General features: G+C 35.3%; 2 protein-coding genes across 4 annotated transcripts in view; one reads left to right on the top strand and one right to left on the bottom strand.

Annotated features, from left to right (window-relative positions):
• Positions 1-19519, top strand: part of LOC136036251 (inactive dipeptidyl peptidase 10-like) — a 209248-nt gene that overhangs the window by 20398 nt on the left and 169331 nt on the right. The window contains exons 1-2 of one of the 2 annotated variants that reach the window (XM_065718368.1): positions 6451-6555; positions 13320-13448. In XM_065718368.1, the coding sequence (XP_065574440.1) occupies positions 13386-13448 (63 nt within the window). In that variant the 5' untranslated portion in view covers positions 6451-6555; positions 13320-13385. Of the gene's footprint in view, positions 1-6450; positions 6556-13319; positions 13449-19519 lie in introns of those variants that run through there. The other variant, XM_065718370.1, reaches the window with a different exon arrangement.
• Positions 1-19519, bottom strand: part of LOC136036253 (CD209 antigen-like protein E) — a 51618-nt gene that overhangs the window by 12881 nt on the left and 19218 nt on the right. The gene's annotated exons all lie outside the window — the stretch shown is intronic.

Here is a 19519-nt window from a genome sequence, read left to right as displayed (position 1 = left end):
TTTGCTCCCTCGTCAATAACTCGCTCTTTACTCTAAAACTTGATTTTTGTCCCAAATCCTTAAGAATGACCCCTGTATCACAAAGACTATAGAATAAATAGTTGAAATTACTAAAAATACTTTAGCGTAAAGAGGAAGGTATTGTGGAGGGGACAAGCCGCCTTATGTACGTAATATTGTATGTTCGTTTTAAGTTTTAATGCCGCTAATTACTTCCAGTTGAAATATTTTTTTTATTTTCTCAGTGTTTTTTTTAAATAACTCTAGAAAAACCTGTGCCCGCTTCAAGGAAACAAAATGGCTATCTCAAAATATGGGGAAGAATGTGTGCGGAAGGGGGCCACGGTGCCCTCCAGTTCATTTGCTCACTTAAAAAGGGCACTGGAACTTTTAATTTCCGTTAGAATGATTCGTCTCGTGACATTTTAAGACCACTGGGTTGGTGTGATCACTCCTGAAAAAAAAAAAAAAAACAAATAAACACGCATCCGCGATCTGCCTTCTGGAAAAAATACAAAATTCCACATTTTTGTAGATAGGAGCGTTTTACTTCTAAAGTAGTGTTCTCTGATACGTTGAATCTGTTGCTGTGATTTTTGTTAAGATTCTATTACTTTTATAGGGTGTTTTCCACTATTTTCTAAAATAAGGCAAATTTTCTCAGGCTCGTAACTTCTCATGGGTGAGACTAAACTTGATGGAACTTATATATTTAAAATAATAATTAAAATGGGATTCTTTTGATGTAACTGTAGGTATCAAAATTCTGTTTTTAGAGTCCCGGTTACTATTGAGCCAGGTCGCTCCTTACTACAGTTCGTTACCACGTACTGTTTGATAAATATTCCTTTATAAGCTTTTATCACGTTTTTTTTGTTGTATTTTAATTACTTTTTCTGTGTTTTAATAAAGCTTGTAAATTTGGTATTAATAAAAGGTTTATGTATAATAAAAGCCTTAATTATTTAGAGATTTTGTTCCAGGATAAGACTTCAATACATTATCACGTACGCAATGAAATACATAAAGCCAATGCTACGTAGCATCTCATTAATTGAGTAGCTAACTCAACCTGTCTAGATCACATTAGGAAACTAATAACGTTGTAATAGGCAGGTATATTTTGTAGACTAAAAATCGATAGCATTGGGATGCTTGTGCTCTCATGTGGAAAGGGTTTGAAACAGACGAATTACTTGATTTTTTCTAGTGTGCGGGACAGGCTGTTCTCCTTGTGTGCAATAGTTTATCATCTAGAAAGTTTTCCTCGAATCGACGTATTATGAATAGTTTGCTGGTCCGAATGGTTAAGGCTCTGGTCTGGTCATTGGGGTAATTTTCTGGTCTTATATTCGAATCTTAATCTGGAAAAATGTTTAGATTATAAATACTTCTTCTTCAATTTTTCTTTAAAAACGTCTTGAAGAAAAAGTTCTTAAAAAACGTTTTGAATAAGAATGTCTTAAAAAACATCTTAAAATGTCTTGAAACGTCTTGAAAAATGTCTTAATAAAACTCCTCTGCTTGATTAGTGAGCTCTAACATAGCCTATTTCATAAAAATCATAAAACTACGATGTAACAACTAAACCCTATTATGTAACAATCAAAGTAGTCTCCCTATTACGTAATTCAAACCTACGTCTCTTAGAAAACACCCCCTTCTACGTAATATGCACCTGCGTTTTGACCTGAGGGAAGCGCCGTTAAACCTTCTTCGTCATCTTAAGTCATTAAAGGAAGAAAAGAGCAGTGGCTATGGGTCTCATAAAAATCGTTTTGCTATCACTACTTATTTCGTTCGCCCCGTAAATGCGGGTTTCATTTCACGATTGATCTTATGTGGAATGACCCAAACAAAATCCTTTTACAAAACTTTAAAAATGAAACTGAAAGAGCTTAGTGAGCCGAGTTCAAATCAGATGTTTCATTTGTAATTTCACTTCTAAATTGGTTTCACACTAATTGAAACGCTCATATTTTGCAATGAAACAAAGGAAAAATACTTTATCGGGTTACGATTTTAGTGATTCATATCTGAAAGTTTTCTTTCAATTTGAAAAAGTCATAGGGTTACCCAAATGGGTAATATAAGCTAGAAACTGGGAACGAAGCAAGAAGCAAATTATTAGTTTCTAATTAGCGCTAGTTCAAATATATTCTTAAACTTTGGGTTAAGTTGAGTCAAACAGGGCATGATTTAAATAGGGATAGGGTTAAACGGGGGTTGATTCATTTGGGGACTCAGTTGAACGACGGTTCAGTCGAACAAGGGTTCAGTTGTACGAGGGTTTAGTTAAATGGGGCTGAGTTGCATGTCGGTGGTGTTGAACGGGGGTCAAGTTAAAGGGGGGTTCAGTTGAACGATGGTTCAGTTGCATGGGGATTCAGTTAAACTGGGTCGATTGGCATGGGGTTTCAGTTGCAGGAAGGGTTCAGTTACGCGATATTTCAGTTGCAAGGGGGTTGAGTTATACATGGTTGAGTTGTTCCTGGGGTCAGATACACGAGGGTTCAGCTATATTGGGTTCAATTGCAAAAGATTTGATTGCACTAGGGTTCAGTTAGACATACACCAGTTGAGCGGTGACTGTGATAGACTACTATACTATAGTTTTGCAAGATTCTTTTTTACACAGAGGTTAAAAAATCAACCCCTAAGGTCCATTTAAAACTTATTGTAGGGTTCCCGTTCAAGTATTGTTCAGTTTACGACTTACGACTTACAATTTACGACTCCTTTGTCTCTTTGTTTTTAGTGGAAAAGGAACTAATGACGCTAATGGCTTGTAAAATAATGACAGGACGATATCTTTAGCATACTGGACGAATTAAAACCTGCAGCAAAACGTTTTCTCTCATTCTGAATTCCAAGTGTCAAAATTTTCATCGAGTTTTCATCATTTTTGACGGATTTGGGGGCTTTTGTTCTTTCCAAGATTGACTTACAGTTTTGTTTTTCATTTAGTGTTTCATTAACGTCTTGACCTTTGAGTAGTCGTTTAAAATTTGTTTTTTGACAATAAATGTCTTTGTAAGACTTGAGAACTGTAATTAGTTTAAAGATGAGTGCCAACTACTACTATCCACCCTCCCGTTAGAACTGATTCTGTATTTATCTGAAGGCTCCATGAGAGCTGGGATGTTTTGTTATTAAAATGCACCCTTCGAGGTATCTCCCTCTCTCCCTAACTACAAAACAATCAGAGAGCCCCATTGTAGAAGTTTAAGTGCCTTTTTAATTTAGTAATTTATCCAATAATTAAAGATAATATTTGTTATTGGGAAATATATGGACAATTTTTGTGTCGGAGTTTTCTGAAGGGGGTTGGGGATTTTCTGGGGGAATTTTCAGATGGGAGAAATTTCTTGAGAATAATTTCCTTTGAGTGGGGATGGAATTTGGGGGGTTTTTCGGGAGACATTTCTGGGTTCTTTCTTTTTTCTCAGCGGGTATTTTCCGCAGGGGTGGTAAGCACCTAGAGCTCACAAGAGTACAGCTTAAAATGGCATGTGTACCAAAGTAAATCAAAAGACGTTTTGTGGACTCGAGTTGGAGTCCACCAAGCACCTTCAGAGAGTGTTGGGTATGTTCAATTTGATCTCAAATTTTCACTTGATAGATGCAGGTGAGATGGACAGAGAGATGAATCGAAAGACAGTGTGTGTATCCAGAGCATCAAAATATCATAACTGCAATCTCTCAGGAATGGGCTAGTCGATGAATTTGAAACCTTCAGGTACTATTGGGTAAAGGAAAGGGGCAAGGGGGAATTCAAATATCGGGTTTTGGGGGAGGGTCTAAATATTTTTTCATTGATTTTCCGGAATGTTTTTGAGCTATTAGCTTCTATTGGACTTGGACATACTGCACAAATAAGTAGTGAGTAAAATGAAAGTCGTAATGTTTTGTCAGGTTATAAAAATGGCATTTCTACAACATTTTGGGAACAGATTGAGGTGACAATTTGAAACTTTCGCGGAGGGTTCTGGAGGGGGAAGAGCAATAAAAGATGAACCATGACCTAAGTAGAAAACCAAATCACTTGACACTAAGTGAATCAAAGCTATCAAAACAGCTCAGGGGACCGAGTTGAAACTTTCGGGCAGGATAGGAGAAAGGACTGGAGGGAATGCTTTAAGATTTGTGTAAGAGGGGGGCTGTAAATGTTATGACTTGCGATCTGCTTAAAGGTTTTTGTACTGTAATCCTGAGTGGGAATTAAAATTTATTGATTTTTAAGTAGTAAGTACTAATCAAAAAAACAAACTTCTAATTTTTACTTGGGGAGAGGGGGCACTGGAGGAGAATAGGAATTTATTTTCTACAATCCATCTAAAAGTGTTTACACTATAAAACTGTTTTGATCAAAGAACGCTAAAAGGACCAAAGGATGTAATTCAAAGGACGTTATTTGTTGACAGGTGGTAAAGACAGTGTATCTACCATGTTTTGTAAACAGCTTTTTGGGACTAATTTGATTCAAATTATTTGAATCTTTCATGGATTATTAAGAGGGGGTATTTAGCCTCGAAACCCAGTATGGGCGAAAACGAGCTTTCTAAAGATCTAGTCTACATTGGGGTTAAATTTTTTGCACTATGAAACCCTGTTGGACTAAAATTTACACCACTGAAGTAGGAAGGTGGACGGAAGAAGTCATGCAAACCCAGGTTATCATAGCAGTGTATATGTATTATCTCCGGGACATCTTTGGGAACTGAACTGAAATCTTAAAAGAAATTTAAGGGACCAAGTTAACCTCAAATTAGGACTTGGGAGGAGGGGTAGAGGTAAATCCTAAGACGGTATGCATCCTGGCTATCTAAATAGTAAAACCAGACCAAACTACTTAAAACTTTGGACGAACAAAGGGAGGCTTTTTTTAAGTTTAAATTTTGTTGCCAATCAGCTTGAAAATGAAATTCAAAATTTTCCTAAACAAGTAGACTCATATGAAGAAAATAAATTCGAAACTTATTCGGGTGTTGACTCCCGAAAATGGGCTCGAAATTTGTTTTGTCTGTAATAACTGATACCAGAAATTGGGCCAAAAAATCTCTTTTCTCAGATTTGCTTAGACTTACAGGCCATGTAGACAGAAACAGGTGGACCTTAATGAAGAAAAAAGCTGGGACGCCGAAAATAAATCCGAATTTATTTCGTCTCTAATCGACCAGCAACTGGGTAGGCATGTATATATAGACCTGGCGAAACAAACTTCTGAGGAAAAAAAAAATTATCTCTAACGATCCGTAATCCCCAAAAATGCTTCAAATCTTGTTTTCTGTGATTGGTGGGAAACTTTCAGAGTGATTACAGTGGATCACGGAAAATTATTTGAAGGCAGTAAATTTTGAAAAGAATATGTAGCTATATCGATTCTAAGTACTTAAAATTCAATCTTTATTTACTCTAATTTGCCGTAATCTTTTAGGCAACGTAGAAGACACATTAGACAGAAAATTAAGGGAACAAGCTCAAACGAGGGAAATTAATTAAAATAATTATCTTAAACATAAAAATTACAGGTACTATTATAGATGAATAAATGGATCCTAAGACAAAAAGAAATTGAAATGAATGATCAAATTATACTCAAAGTATATATAAATTACCACTTTCTGGGATAGGGTTACTACCCCCTAGACTCTTTAAAGATTAGAGTGTCATGTTTTCTTTACTGAAATCGAAATATGTTTTAAAAAATTTTCCTACAATACTTAAAACATTGAAAATGTATGAATCTTTGGAAATAAGACCATTATACATAAACAATCAATCTGCTTTCATTAATGTTTTCAAGTAATCGTGATTGCTATGGTGATTTTCTTCTTCTGTTTTCGTCAACGCTTTCATAACAAATAGTTTTCAATAAAACTCATTGTTATTAGTTTGTTTGAAGCTTCAGAGGAAGCTCGTTTTTTAGTTTGAAGCTTCAGTTTGAATAAAAAATAAAAGTTTTCAATAATCCAGTTTCAGTTTTCAATAAAACTCATTGTTATTAGTTTGTTTGAAGCTTCAGAGGAAGCTCGTTTTTTAGTTTGAAGCTTCAGTTTGAATAAAAAATAAAAGTTTTCAATAATTCAGTTTCAGTTTTCAATAAAACTCATTGTTATTAGTTTGTTTGAAGCTTCAGAGGAAATGGGTAGCTGTAGTCTTAATTTGATTGGCTTTATGATATTATTTTTTGTTCTATTGTTGCTAGTATAGAAATGAAAACCCAGTATGTTTAAAATACAGTTGGTTGACGTATAATATTATTGTCTGTAAAATACTATGCTGTCTTTATTTAAAAATCTGCTATTTTTTGTATGTGTACTGAAGTATTGTCTTATTTTCAAACTCCTTAATTTTGTCTATATATCTTGTATTTTCTGTTTTTCCTATAAGAGTCTGCTCCATTTATCGAAATTGAAAACTCAACTCCTCTACGTGGATTCCATTCTTAGTAAGTAGAAAGCTAAAGGAATAGCGTAGTCGCAGTTCATTCTCCACTTGGCATATCCTTGTTCCTTAACAAAGGATTTTTATTTTGGGACGAAACTTTAGGAAGTAAGTGCAGTTACATTTTTATAGTCAACTAAAAAATGTGTACCAAATAACATCAAAATGTAACCGAAACTCATTATTCTCACCAGCCGTAATATCAATAGTTAATTATATGAATTTTTTACTCATGGATATGCAATTTTATTTGAAATCGAAAACAGTTAGGTAAAGTTATAGTCTGGAATTTACTTATTCAACAGAAATTTACATAAAAAAGCTCAATATAGATTATTCGTAAGTTGTCATGATTATAGCCACCGAGAACCATGACCAGGCCCTGGTCAATACACTCGCCCCAGGTCTCTTCTCTATATAGCGTTAAAAAAAAATTGAATATAAAATTCAACGAAAAAAAACTCTTCCTTTGTATACAAGCTTTGTTGTTTTTTGTTTTGTTTTTTGTTTTTTTGTTGTTGTTTTTTTAAATAGTACAGTTCATCCCCTGCTCTTAAGTCAATGCTAAAAGCTCAAAAAACGAATTTTGTTGCATTAAGAACATCATTATTTCAAGCGCACACGTAGAAGATGCTCCAGGGGGGGGGGAAGACGTCAGAATAGCAGTGGTGGGTGAGGGGCATAGGAATATATTTTAGGATACATTTTCTTGGGAATAAGCTTTTTTTAAAATACATTTAGAAAAAAAAATCTCAAATAAAAAGAACAACTATTTTTCATGTTTATCAAACAGTTCGTGGTAACGAACTGTAAGTAAGGAATGATTTGGGCCACTATGAACCGAAACTAAAAACTGAATTTTGCCGACAACTGACCCATCAACAGAATTGCATTTTTCTGTTGATTCAAAATTTTGAATTTAAAAAAGAGGGAATAGTTGTGGGAAAAGTCAAAGTCATGGCCAATTGTAGAAAAAAGCCAAGACAGATTGTTGAATTAAGTGGGCAGCCCAGTCAAGGGTTAATTTTATCCCTTTGATTGCCGTTGTTACTGTCTGCCATTTATAAAATGCATTCAGTTTACTGTCCCTCAACAAAAGCCCAGGATCCGAGAGAATTCGCCTGATTTTTCGAAAAAGGGGCGAACACCTCCGACAAAATATGTGATATTATTGAAAATCCCTTAATTAGATTCATTATATCAGAGATCCATACTGTAGAGATTTCAAGCTCCAATCTATAAAATGTGGAGTTTTACTTTTTTTCCAGATGAAAGATCGTCGATGCTTGTTCATTTGCTTTTTTTCCAGGGTTGATCGTATCAAAACCCAAAGTTCTAGAAAATAGGGAGAGAGCTCATTCGAACGTAAGTTCAAGGTTCCTTATTAAGTGACTACGCCATTTCTGTCACTTTAGGGCTCCAAACTACAATTTTGCCCTGAATAGGACAAATTTGAAAGCAATTTAAGACTCTAAGAAGCCAATAGATTCAAAAATGCTAATAGACTGTAATTTAGGCTTCCTGTTACTGAGGAAGTAATGCCACTCTATATTTAATTAAACTACGTTTGGTGATGTGTAATTGGGTTTTTCAGCTATAATGAAGGGGTTAGTCATTGTGTAGGTGAGGATGGATTCCTAAAGGAGCACATTTTGATGCCAAAGTGCATACTCTCTATGACCCTTCAGAAAAATGTAGAAAGAGTTAGGAGAAATAGAAATTAATTAAAATATTTCTCTATGCAGCATAAAATACTACATTCCCATGTATGCCAGGAAAGACGGGGAAAGGGCGAGGTGCGTCATCATGAGCCCCGGCACGAAATTTCTCTGGAGGCTTTGTAAACGGTACTAGGAACTTTGTTTTCAGCAAATTTAAACTTAAAATGTAGGACTATACGAGTCAATTTACAATTACTGATCCATTTTTTTTAACTGCAATTAACTGTGGTTTCAACAATCGGATATTAAATGTTAAAAAGACCAAATTTTCAACTGAAAGTAAGGAATAGCTTTGAAACCTATTTGAACAAAAATTATTCTTTATACAAAAGGGAGTGTCATCTTCTTAGCTCTAACAAAAAATACGCAGGACAATAGTCTACTCATAAAAAATAAGATAGGAACAGCTAGCATTCAGTTCTATTGAACAATGCCGAGGTGTTGGACGGACATTATTGAACAATATCGATATTTTTGAACTTGGTTATCAAATGCTGATATATTTAATGCCTTAAGACTCAGTGATTATAAAATTTGAAGTATTTTCAAAGAACTTTGTTAAAGTAAAAATACTAAGCTTAAGAAAATCAAAAAAGAATTTCTAGCGTTAGGCGTTAAAGAGAAAGACTGTAAGTGTTGAACGTTAGTGAGTGATATTGATATTTTACTTTAATTTTGAATACCAAAAACCAATATATTTGACGGCTTTATGTTTCATAACTATAAGAAATTGAAGTCTTTCCAAAGTGATCAATACAATCAGGGGCGTAGCTCCAGAATTTTATTGGGGGGGCAAGATGGGTCACCATCTGGAAAGTCAAGGGGCACGAAGGTCCTGGGGGCCAGCCCTTCTGTCAATTAGAAAGAAAGGTCAGATCAACTATGGGCCTTAGTCAAATCGACTGTTGGCTAGGAGTGACTAAATAAATTTAAAGTTATTGGGCACAGAACGTGAAGCATTAGAAACGATCAATTTGGAAGAGATAGTTAATAATTTTGCTGAGGCTAAAGTAAGAAAAGTCAGATTTAAATAAGAGGAAGTTTCCTTTTAATAAATGAAAATGACGAAAATTCTGGGAGAAAGGGGAGGGGGTCGCTAATCAAGATTTTCCCCGGGGTAAGAGAAGCCAGAAGTGCCACGGTCTTCACAACAACCTCTGAAGAGCTTGTGGCCGAAGATCTTCCATAGATGTTCCCGTCAGTTTAGTATCCTTATGAAGGCCTCGACTAATCGTCACTTTCTACTTTCTACGTCCTCTAATAGCAAGGTGACCCAAAACCAGTAATCATAGAGTACCCTGGTATCACCCAAACAGGATGGGCTGGAGGTAGTTATTTTCAAACCTTACACCGTTTTTCAATCTATTTGTAAGTGACTATGCCTTGCATCTGCACATTAATAAAGATAGGACATTACAATTTACAAAAAAGCTTATAGTCCATTACATTCTAAAAGCACAGCATTATATGGTCTGCAATGTACTTTCCATAAACCAATTAAAAAAGTACAACAACTTGTAAAAAGTAACACAGTTTTGCATGAAAATAAAGCCTGTCACTAAAACTCAGAACGGTCAAAAGTATCAGGAATGGGAGGGTCTTTGCAACCTTGACTTGCCCTACCTCCTCCCTTCGTTCTAAAGTTTAAATGGCGCTTCTCCGTTAGTAATAGAACGTGAAAATGCAAAATAACCATTTAGTAATTAAAATTTACCTATTACCTTTCAAAACTGACAACTTCAGCATGAACAATTATAAATGGCTACAATAATAATTGGTGCAAGTATTGTCAGATAAAAGTTAAACTTTAGCGTAGGGAATTAGGAGTAGAGGGTAGGAGTGCCCTTAATGTTCAAGATGATTTCTGTTTAAGTTTTCTTTAACATCACCCCTTTATTCTCATGCGATTTTTTTTATTTAATTGAGGCTAGGGAAGACGTTGAAGACGTTGCAAACACCTGGCTGCGAAATTTAGCATGCCCAAATTTAATCCAAATCCTTGGGTATCATCATACTGATGACATATAAAATAACTTTTTTCTATTAGCCGAGACTTAGCTTGTCAATTCAGTTTCATTGGTGGGTCTATAACGATTCAGTTAATCCCTGTAAACATGTACTTCCATGGGCATGTTAGATTGATTTGGTTGTATGAAATACTTAGCACAAAGTATATTAAATTGTATATCGAGCTCTGTATAAAATAGAAACTAGATGTGAAACTTTCGTTTCAGTAGTAGCACGTCAGTTCACATATAGCATTCATTCAGTGAACATCTTAAACCGGATTTACTCTCACAAAGTTCTGATAAAACAAGAATGTATTCGAGGTAAATACTCCTACTTTGCGTCGGACCGTTCGTTTAGTGTTCAGCAAGGTTAATTTGCTGTTGAAATTTTTTGGATAGATTCAGATGCCAATATTATGCAAAGTGAGTAATTAAAGGAGTTTTATGTGGTAGTATATTTCTACAGTCTATTTTTTCTTGGAGTTCAATTACTATTTTGTATAATGGGAGGAAAGAGGAAGAAGGAAAAATCTGACGAGTTTTTTCTCACATCCAGTCCTATGGAAGGAATCTCATAGAAATCACTAGCTGACAGTTTGAGTCTATTTTTACAGACTGTTAAAGAAAATTCAACTACGTTAAATGAGCTGAATGTTAATTTTAAAGGATTAGATCAAAGGATTTCTAAGATTGAAGATTCTGTATTGGATTCAAAATTGGAGTTGGAAGGTATTAAGCCTAAAGTGATCAGCCTTGAGGTAGAAACCTATGATTTGAAGAACCACATTTCTGTGCTGATTGATGAAAATTCTGTACTGAAATCGCAGTTATCTAGCCTAAGGCATACAATGATGAAGCTGGAAAGTAAAGAAACTGATAAAAAATATTCTAGTATGGAAAATGACAGCGATTGATACTGTAAACGCTAAGGCGATTTTCGATAGTATAATTTCGTCATGCCTTGGAATCCATGAGGTACCCAAATACACGATAGCTGATGTTAAGCCTGAAAAAAAGCTGATAAAGGCTATCATGGAGAACAGGGAGCTGAAGTGGCAGTTCTAAAACAGGCTCGAAATCTTCGTGTAAAAAATATCATGGGCAATCAGAATGTTTTTCTATCCGATGATTTTCCCCCGTCTGTTCGAGAAGTTCGAAAAAAACTTTTAGCTATCCTCCAGTATTCGTGAAAAAACAGGTTTTGAAACTTGGATTGCGAGATCCATACCACCATCTCTATGTATTCGCCGCCTTAAGGAAGGGCCAGTGGAAATGTTTTTGTTTGATGAAATCCCACCAGATATTAGTAGCCTGATTCAAACGCAACGACAGCGAAGGCAAGGAAATGGCCGGGGCAATTCTATGGACTGGATTACATGACTGACTGTTTTTCTTTCTTTTTTTGTTTAGTGAGTCTGTGGAAGACCGGACACTTTTTGAGTTTTGATAAGAAAAAAGTATTGCTTGAATTATTTGTTGAGTTAGTTTGGTCCGATGCAAAAACACCAGGCCTCTGGCATGTTGCAAGCTGTGTCAGCCTGATGCTCAGTCGTGTTCCAATACTTCTTCTAATGAAGATTTTGTTGTTGCTTTTGCTGATGATACCACTCTTGGGACCCTTGGGAAGACGGAATGTGATATCAAGTCTAACCTTGTGGCATTATTTGAGAGAGCTATGTTATGGTTTAATGCCAAATACTTGGTCTTGAATGTTGGTAAATCACATTTTCTTATTTTTTCTCGAATTGGTATAGCTTTCCCTTAGCTTACACACCTTCAGGTGTCACAAGGCTCCTTGTGTAGACCAGAGAATCGGGCGGTCCAGTTTCTTGGTATCCTGCTTGATGAGAACCTTTCATTCAGAAAACCATGTAGCCATGATTAGGATTAAGGTCTCACGGAGTTTGGGTATCATTTGAAAACTTAGATACACATTTCCTGGATCTATTCTGAAACTTCTTTCTTTCTGTCTTGTCCAGTCATATGTTTCTTATTGCCCCATTGTATGGATGTCTACTTTTCCGTCAACGCTGCGGTCACTTTCCGTCATATATAATAAAGCACGGCGTCTGGTTATGGACACCAACCGTTCTTCACCAACACAGCTCTTAAGTCTACGGTCTATTTACATTATTTCTTGTGCTTCTTTTGTCTTTGATCAACTTCACGGCGACCGTCCAAAATCTCTTCGGAAAACTCCTATGTTTATTTCTGATTCAGCTCCTTATAGCCTTCGTTCTTCAAATAATATCTACATTCCGCCTACCCCTACTATCCGATCAGATTTCAATCCCCACATAACTTGTCAACAGGTCTGGAATTCACTACCTTCTTCAGTGCAGAAATGCCACTCGTCTGGGACCTTAGATGGGACTTTTAGACCTTTTTTTCTTATATGATTGATTAAAAAGAAATATTTCTTTTACTTTTATTTTTAGGTTTAATAAAAAAAAAAAACTTGGTTAAAGTTATATAATCTTTGAATTCGTTGTTCTAATGGCAGAGCTCTTCGTTAAATTCAGAAAATTAGGAATTCCAATAATTCCGCACCTTTGCGCAAAGAAGTAACTAAATTAATTCAGAGAGGAAAATAATGATAAGTGGGAAGAAAATATCAGCTTGGCAAACTAGTGAGGTTAGGCAAGGAAGTGAGAGGATGGAAGGAGGAGAGATTTGTGTTAGCATTTGCATAAAAGATTTGACTGTAAAGAATTTGCCATTGTCTTTTGCTCAGAGCATGTTATTTCTTGATAGTATTGATTATTCTAAATATAACTGATGTCTATTAAAGTTATTGCTAAAGGCTATATATTCATTGTTGGTTCACTCTTTTAGAAGTTGTCGTAATTTTCTTAGGCACATAAAATTAATTTTTTATTTTGATTATTTTGAATTTAACATATGTCTATTAAAATTATTTTCTTATCTACTAGATGCTTTAACAAGCTTTAGTGACATTATTGATATGGCTTTTTGGGCTCCCTAATAATGGAGAAATAAAACTAAAGGAGAAAATGGAATCAGCTAGCTAATACAGTGATTTTTTGTGTCCTTGTTTTATTTTGTCGTCTGTCTGACAGAGAGGCCTTTATTCATTCTTTCCATCCTTTCATGTTTGTTTTTAGAATATTCACTTTTACAGGTTATTTAGAGAGACCAATATTGCTGATAAATTTATTGCAATTCCCAGACTCAGGATTTACCACTCATGAATACAGTCCAAACAGGAGGGGGTGGAGGAGGATCATTAAAAGGCGACAAAGAATACGAGGTAAGTATAGGTATTACCCTATCTTAACGCCTATTCCTTATCTTTATAAAGAGACGTAATTCTTATTGAACTCATCTTTCGTTAATTTAATGACACCAAAGGCTGTCAATGTCGAATTTTATGTCTATACCAATATTGCAACAAGCTGATATAATATGGATTACAGAGAGCAGTGTGTGTGAGAAATCATTAGGTTCCAAGAACAAACGTTACATTTTTACAAATATTTCTGCCCATATGGATTTCAAATTTGGATCTTGCCCTGACTTTTTATGTGTGCAGGTATATTACAAAAAAAAATGTTACTTATCAGCCTATAATACATAGGTTTATGAAATTTTTTTAAATCAACTAGCTATTAACATATCCCTGTATTTGTAGGATTATGCACAACTAGTGCTTTACTGAAAACACAAGAACAAGCATAAGAAAGCACGTATGTTGTTTTTAGGAGCCCATAAGTCATTAAGTTACCAGTAGGAAATAAGAGACCAAGCTATTAGGCGCTCGTTACCTTCGAGACATATTTTTCGAGAGATGATATCAGTAACTTATAGTATCTAAGTTAAATTCTCCTGAAAATCTGATCAAAATATAAATGTTAATCTAGTAACACCAATGTCATTAAACAGCAGGCATTAATAACAGACTGATTTATCTAGAAACTCCTTGGTGTTGTGAGCTGCAATAACTAACAAAATTCTATTTAAGTTTTAGATGAACATTTTAATATTCTCAAAATACAAAACTAATCAACAACAATGCAAATTCCCAAAATTCATTTTTTCTGTCTATATTCCTATGCAAAGACAGCTTTACTTCGGGCTTTTCTTGGGAATAACAATGTACAATCAAAAAGTCTGTACGAACGAATTAGAAGTCAGGAACGATTCGGTCCAAAAGTAACTGAAACTCTAAACCAACAGAATTTTGATAACAATAGATAAATGAAAAAAATTATACTGATTCAAAATATATAAAATCATTAAATTTAATGCTACTTATCGAAAGTTATGAGCCTGCGAAAATTTGCCTGATGTTTGGAAAAGGGGAAAACACTCTTAAAAAGACAAATAAACTTCATGATAATCGCACCGTCTGTTTCAGCTTATCATATAAATCTACTTTAAAGGTTTCAATTTCCCGTCTACAAAAATGTGGAATTCTGAATTTTTGAAAATACTCTCCCTCCCGCGTATATACTTCCCGCAGAAAATGTCCCCCTACAAAATACCCCCGAAAGATACTCCCCGTGTAAAATCCCCCTCCCCTCAGAAAATGCCCCTAAGAAATTACCCCCCCCCCCGGAAAATACCTTCGGCGGAAAATTCCCCTCTGCAGAAAAAACGGAAATTATCCCCCGCGAAAAATCTTCCCTGGAAAAATATCCTCTAGAAAATACCACCCTCCTGCGTGGCTGGTTGGTCTCCAATCACTTTCGACTTTTAGAAAAAGGACTTGAAATATCAACTTCTTGGTCTAATGAGCACCTTTGGAAGTTTCAGCGACCTTAAAATGGAGGTGTAGATGAGGAAGGGGTAGTACCCTTCCTATACGGAGTAAATTCTGCTCATTTTTGGGATTAATTTTACTCTTTACTCTCATAATGACAGCGTAGACCAGAAATATTCCCATAAATCATAAGGGAGTAGATATCAATTTTATGTTTTCGATACATTTTTTAAAGTTTCTTTGGTACCAAACCCCCTTGACCACCTTCCCCGCAAAAAATATGAATGAGATATTTGGGATAATTTCCTTAAGGCGAGGATGTATTTTCCGGGGAACATTTTACGTGAGGGGGGATGGGGTATTTTCCATGGGGGGTATTTTTCGTGGGATATATTTTCTACGAAGAGGGGCTATTTTCTGGGTGTGTATCTCCCGTGGCAGGGTATTTTTCTGGGGGGTAAACGCCTAGAACCACTTATAGGAGCCCGAAAGTCAAACAGACTAATCAGGAAATAACAGACTAATCTACATGACTTTCCTTAACCTCAATACATATTCTTCAAACAATAATACCGGTAACTTTTAAAATATAGTTTAAATTCTCCGGGAAATTTAAGCAAAACAGAAGTTAATCGAGTCATACCAACTCATTAAGTTTAATGTTGCTCATCAAAAGCTACGAGCCTGAGAAAACTTTCCTGGCATTCGAAAAAAGGGAGAAACACCCCCAACACGATAAGAATTCTTAATTAAAATTGCACCATCTATTTGAGCTTATCAGATAACTCTACTGTGACGGTGTCAATTTCCCTTCTGCCAAAATGTGGATTTTTTTTTGCCAAAAGACAGATCACGGAGTTAATTTGTTAATTTACCAGGAATGATCGTATTGAACGCATGATCTTGGAAGATGGGGAGACGGATCAAGCCAAGGCGAATTTTAAGTTCTAGTGCCATTTTAGTGACCAAAAAGACTGGTGGGAAACTAGCCCCCCCCCCCCAAGCTACTTTTTACCCAAAAGTTATCTTGACAAAAGTTTGAGAATATATAAAAACAATGGGTCATATTTTTTCAAACGAGCTTATTTTTTCAGAAGTTCCAATAACTATGCCTCTGTGGACGGCATGGCCCCCATAGCCCTTGGGAAAAGGGCTGTAAGTCTTGAAATTTGCCCACCATGTATATATTGTATCTGTTAATGGGAAGTATAAAGACATTTTTCAGTGAGGATTGTCTAAGGGGGATATTCTTAACGAAGATAATTTTCCATGGGCAGGAATGTTTCCGGGGTGAACTTTCCAAGGAAGTCTTTACAAGAGGAATTTTGGTAGAATTCATAGACGAAATTCTTTTTAATTGTCTTACTTTCTCTTTGGCGACTCATTTTTACATGCTGAGATGTTCCAGAGGAATCGTTCGATGAAAATTTTGAGCTGGTTGAAATTGTCTGGAGAATTTTCCGCGGGAGAAATTCTAAATGGGGAAAACTTTCCATTGGGAGAGAGATTTCTGAGAAACTTTTTCACAGAGGGGGAATAAAAATCTCCGGCATGATTTGAAAACCTAAGAGAAATTAAATAAACGAAACAGGTTTTATTCAACTGAAAGTAAGGAGTAACATTAATTTAAAACAAACAGAAAACTATTCCGTATATGAGGGGGCTGGCCCCTCCACAGTACCTCATCCCAACGCTGAGGTTTAACTTTAAGAACGACTCCTGAAACACAAAGGCTATTTAAATAGAATAAGAAGCTTATTTTAAGTACTAAAAAACTTTATTGTAAAGAGCGAGGTGTTGGCGTTTTTTTTGGGGGGGGATTTTGTTTACTAGGAAAAATGCATCATACCTCGATAGGATTCACTAACATAAGATGTTTTTTGGCATCTAAGGAAATGTAGCTATACTGATCATACATTCATTATTTTGATTCAAAATGTTCCTTTCTGGAAAAAATAGAAACGGAGAAATTTTAATATCTGCATATCACTTTCATGCTAAACCTCACTACCAACTGAACTGGGATATATTTATAAGAAAAGATTAAAAGATATCCGATTTCACTTCATGTGGCAATGTCTCATCAGGTTCTATATTTATGCATCCACCTGAGTTTGCAACTATTTCATCATTCGCCTAAATAGTACCTTTGCTAAAAGTGACTAACAAGTTTTTGAATTTTCTCCGTTTACGCAAAAGAATTAAACAAGGCACTTTTTGATAGTATAAAAATATCGATTGTACAGTAAATATATATTTATAAAAAGTACATAGGAGTTAAGTTACATGAGCTCTTATTTGTCTATCTAAAATATTGAGAAGATGTTTAGTCTTATTTCAACGTGACATCGTTTCATCTTTCGCTTCATCAATGTGCTCAATCATGTTTATATCTTTTTCTGCAATCTGTCTTAAAGACAATTATCTAAAAAGGATCTTACCTGTTTCCCAGTCAACTTCATTTCGGCAATGGCACCGAAATGTGCTGTATTCGCTATCTTATAGAATTTTGCTCTGGAAAACCCCTTGAAAAAGTCAGCCTGGGAAACTACAGTTTTGGGTTTAAGTCCAGATTTGCGGTTTGTCTGGTAGAGATAAGTAATTTGTTTATGCATAAGCTAAAATATTTCCTTAAAAAAGGTTACACAACCAAGAAGACTTTGATTTGCTTTTCTAACCTCAGAGAAAACCCGTAAGAACTCAAAAAGTACCTTTGGGTATCAATAGGTCAAATAAGTTTCTTTATGATTGCCTAAACTAGATAAATTTTATAATTCGAAAAGCTTTAAAGTGAAAAGACTAGGTAAAATACTTAATTACTGTATTGAAGATGCTGGAAATACTTCCACCAAACACATGAATATCGTCTTGTTTTTGTCCGCTAGAAAATAGCTACTAAAGTGCCATCTATTTCCAGACCGTTATGCTAAACAATATCTCACGAAGTTCAAGCAAGACGAATTCTTACACAAAATTAATTGACCAAGAAGTAGCTTAGTAAATTGTTTTGAAGTAAATAAAAAGGATAGAATTCCATCAAATACTAAAAAAAAAATTAAGCATGTACCTGCTTTCTTAATTCAAACTTCACGTGCAATAAAGAAGAAAAGAAAGTTCTTATTTTTCTGTTAATACCTTAAATTAAATAGGTATTTCTTTGTATTTAAGAGAAAGTGGGTATAGCCACTGATATAGTAAAAATCCTTAAGTGGATATTATAATTCCAAGAAATACTGTATTCTATACAAATCTTTCAACATTTGTGTGCCTAAATTTTTCCTTTTCATTAGATAGGGAATTAGCAACAGGCCAGAGAACAGACTTTTGAGATTCAAGCGAATGCTAAATACAGTTTTATCATGAATAGTGTTTTGAATGGCAAGAGTAGGATATGTAGGTACACCTGCTGGTTTGTATTTATTTATTTATTGCAAAACCCATTATTCAGTAAATACTGCACACAATGGAAAACAAAAATAAACAATAGTATCTTATATTTTTCTATTTATTTTATTTGTTTTAAAAATAATCATAAAATAAACTATATATATACCGATAACCGCTCGGGGAAGGCTCGAAAAACCTGATTATGGACGGCTAGTAATATATAGCAAGTAATAGCACAATATGCAAATTTTCATTTCTCAACAATACAGAATATGGTAGCAAGATGTACCAGGGAAAAATCACATTCTTACTGTTATAATTATCAATTAAAAAGGCTATAGAATCCTGAGGGTCAACTATATTGTATCTCTAAACTGATTTTAAAATTTTAAGCCATGGAAGGAGGTCAAGTGATTAAAGAATCAAACAATTATTTAAATATTCTTTAAAAATAATCCAAAGGGGAAACCTAATCCTAGACAGCAAAACAATTAACTGTACAATATTTCCAAAAGTGGACTCTCAACTATCACTACCCATTAGTAATGGTTACCAAGGATGGTCAACTATCTTTCCCTTGTTATGGCACTAGGTATTTACAAAGTGACATACAGCGATCGCAAATTCTGTCGGTCTGTCGGTCCCGGTTTTGCTAATTTAGGCACTTCCAGATAAGCTAGGACGATAAAACTTGGCATGCGCATCAGGGACCAGATCATATAAAATTAAAAATAGTCGTTTCCCCGATTCGGCCTTCTGGGGGGGAGGGGGCGGATAATTCGGAAAAATTAGGAAAAATCTGGTATTCTTAAATTACGAACAGGTGATCGGATCTTAATGGAATTTGATATTTAGAAGGATATCGTATCTCAGGCTCTTGTTTTAAATTCCGACCGGATCTGGTGACATTGGGGGGAGTTGGAGGGGGAAACTTAAAATCTTGGAAAACACTTAGAGTGGAGGGATTAGGATGAAACTTAGTGGGAAAAACACTTACAGTGATTGACATAACCGAAACGGAGTCGCTCCCTTTGGGGGAGTTGGGGGAGGGGAGGGTTAATTCTGAAAAATTAGAAAAAATGAGGCATTTTTAACTTACGAAGGAGTGATCGGATCTTAATGAAATTTAGAAGAACCTCGTAACTAAGATCCCTTATTTTAAATCCCGACCGGATCCAGTGTCACTGGGGGGAGTTGGGGGGGGACCGGAAATCTTGGAAACCGCTTAAAGT

Source organism: Artemia franciscana, chromosome 15 (assembly GCF_032884065.1).
Source record: "Artemia franciscana chromosome 15, ASM3288406v1, whole genome shotgun sequence".
NCBI lineage: Eukaryota > Metazoa > Arthropoda > Branchiopoda > Anostraca > Artemiidae > Artemia > Artemia franciscana.
The sequence above is the reverse complement of the archived record's forward strand: the minus strand, read 5'-3'. Positions and strand labels throughout refer to the sequence as shown.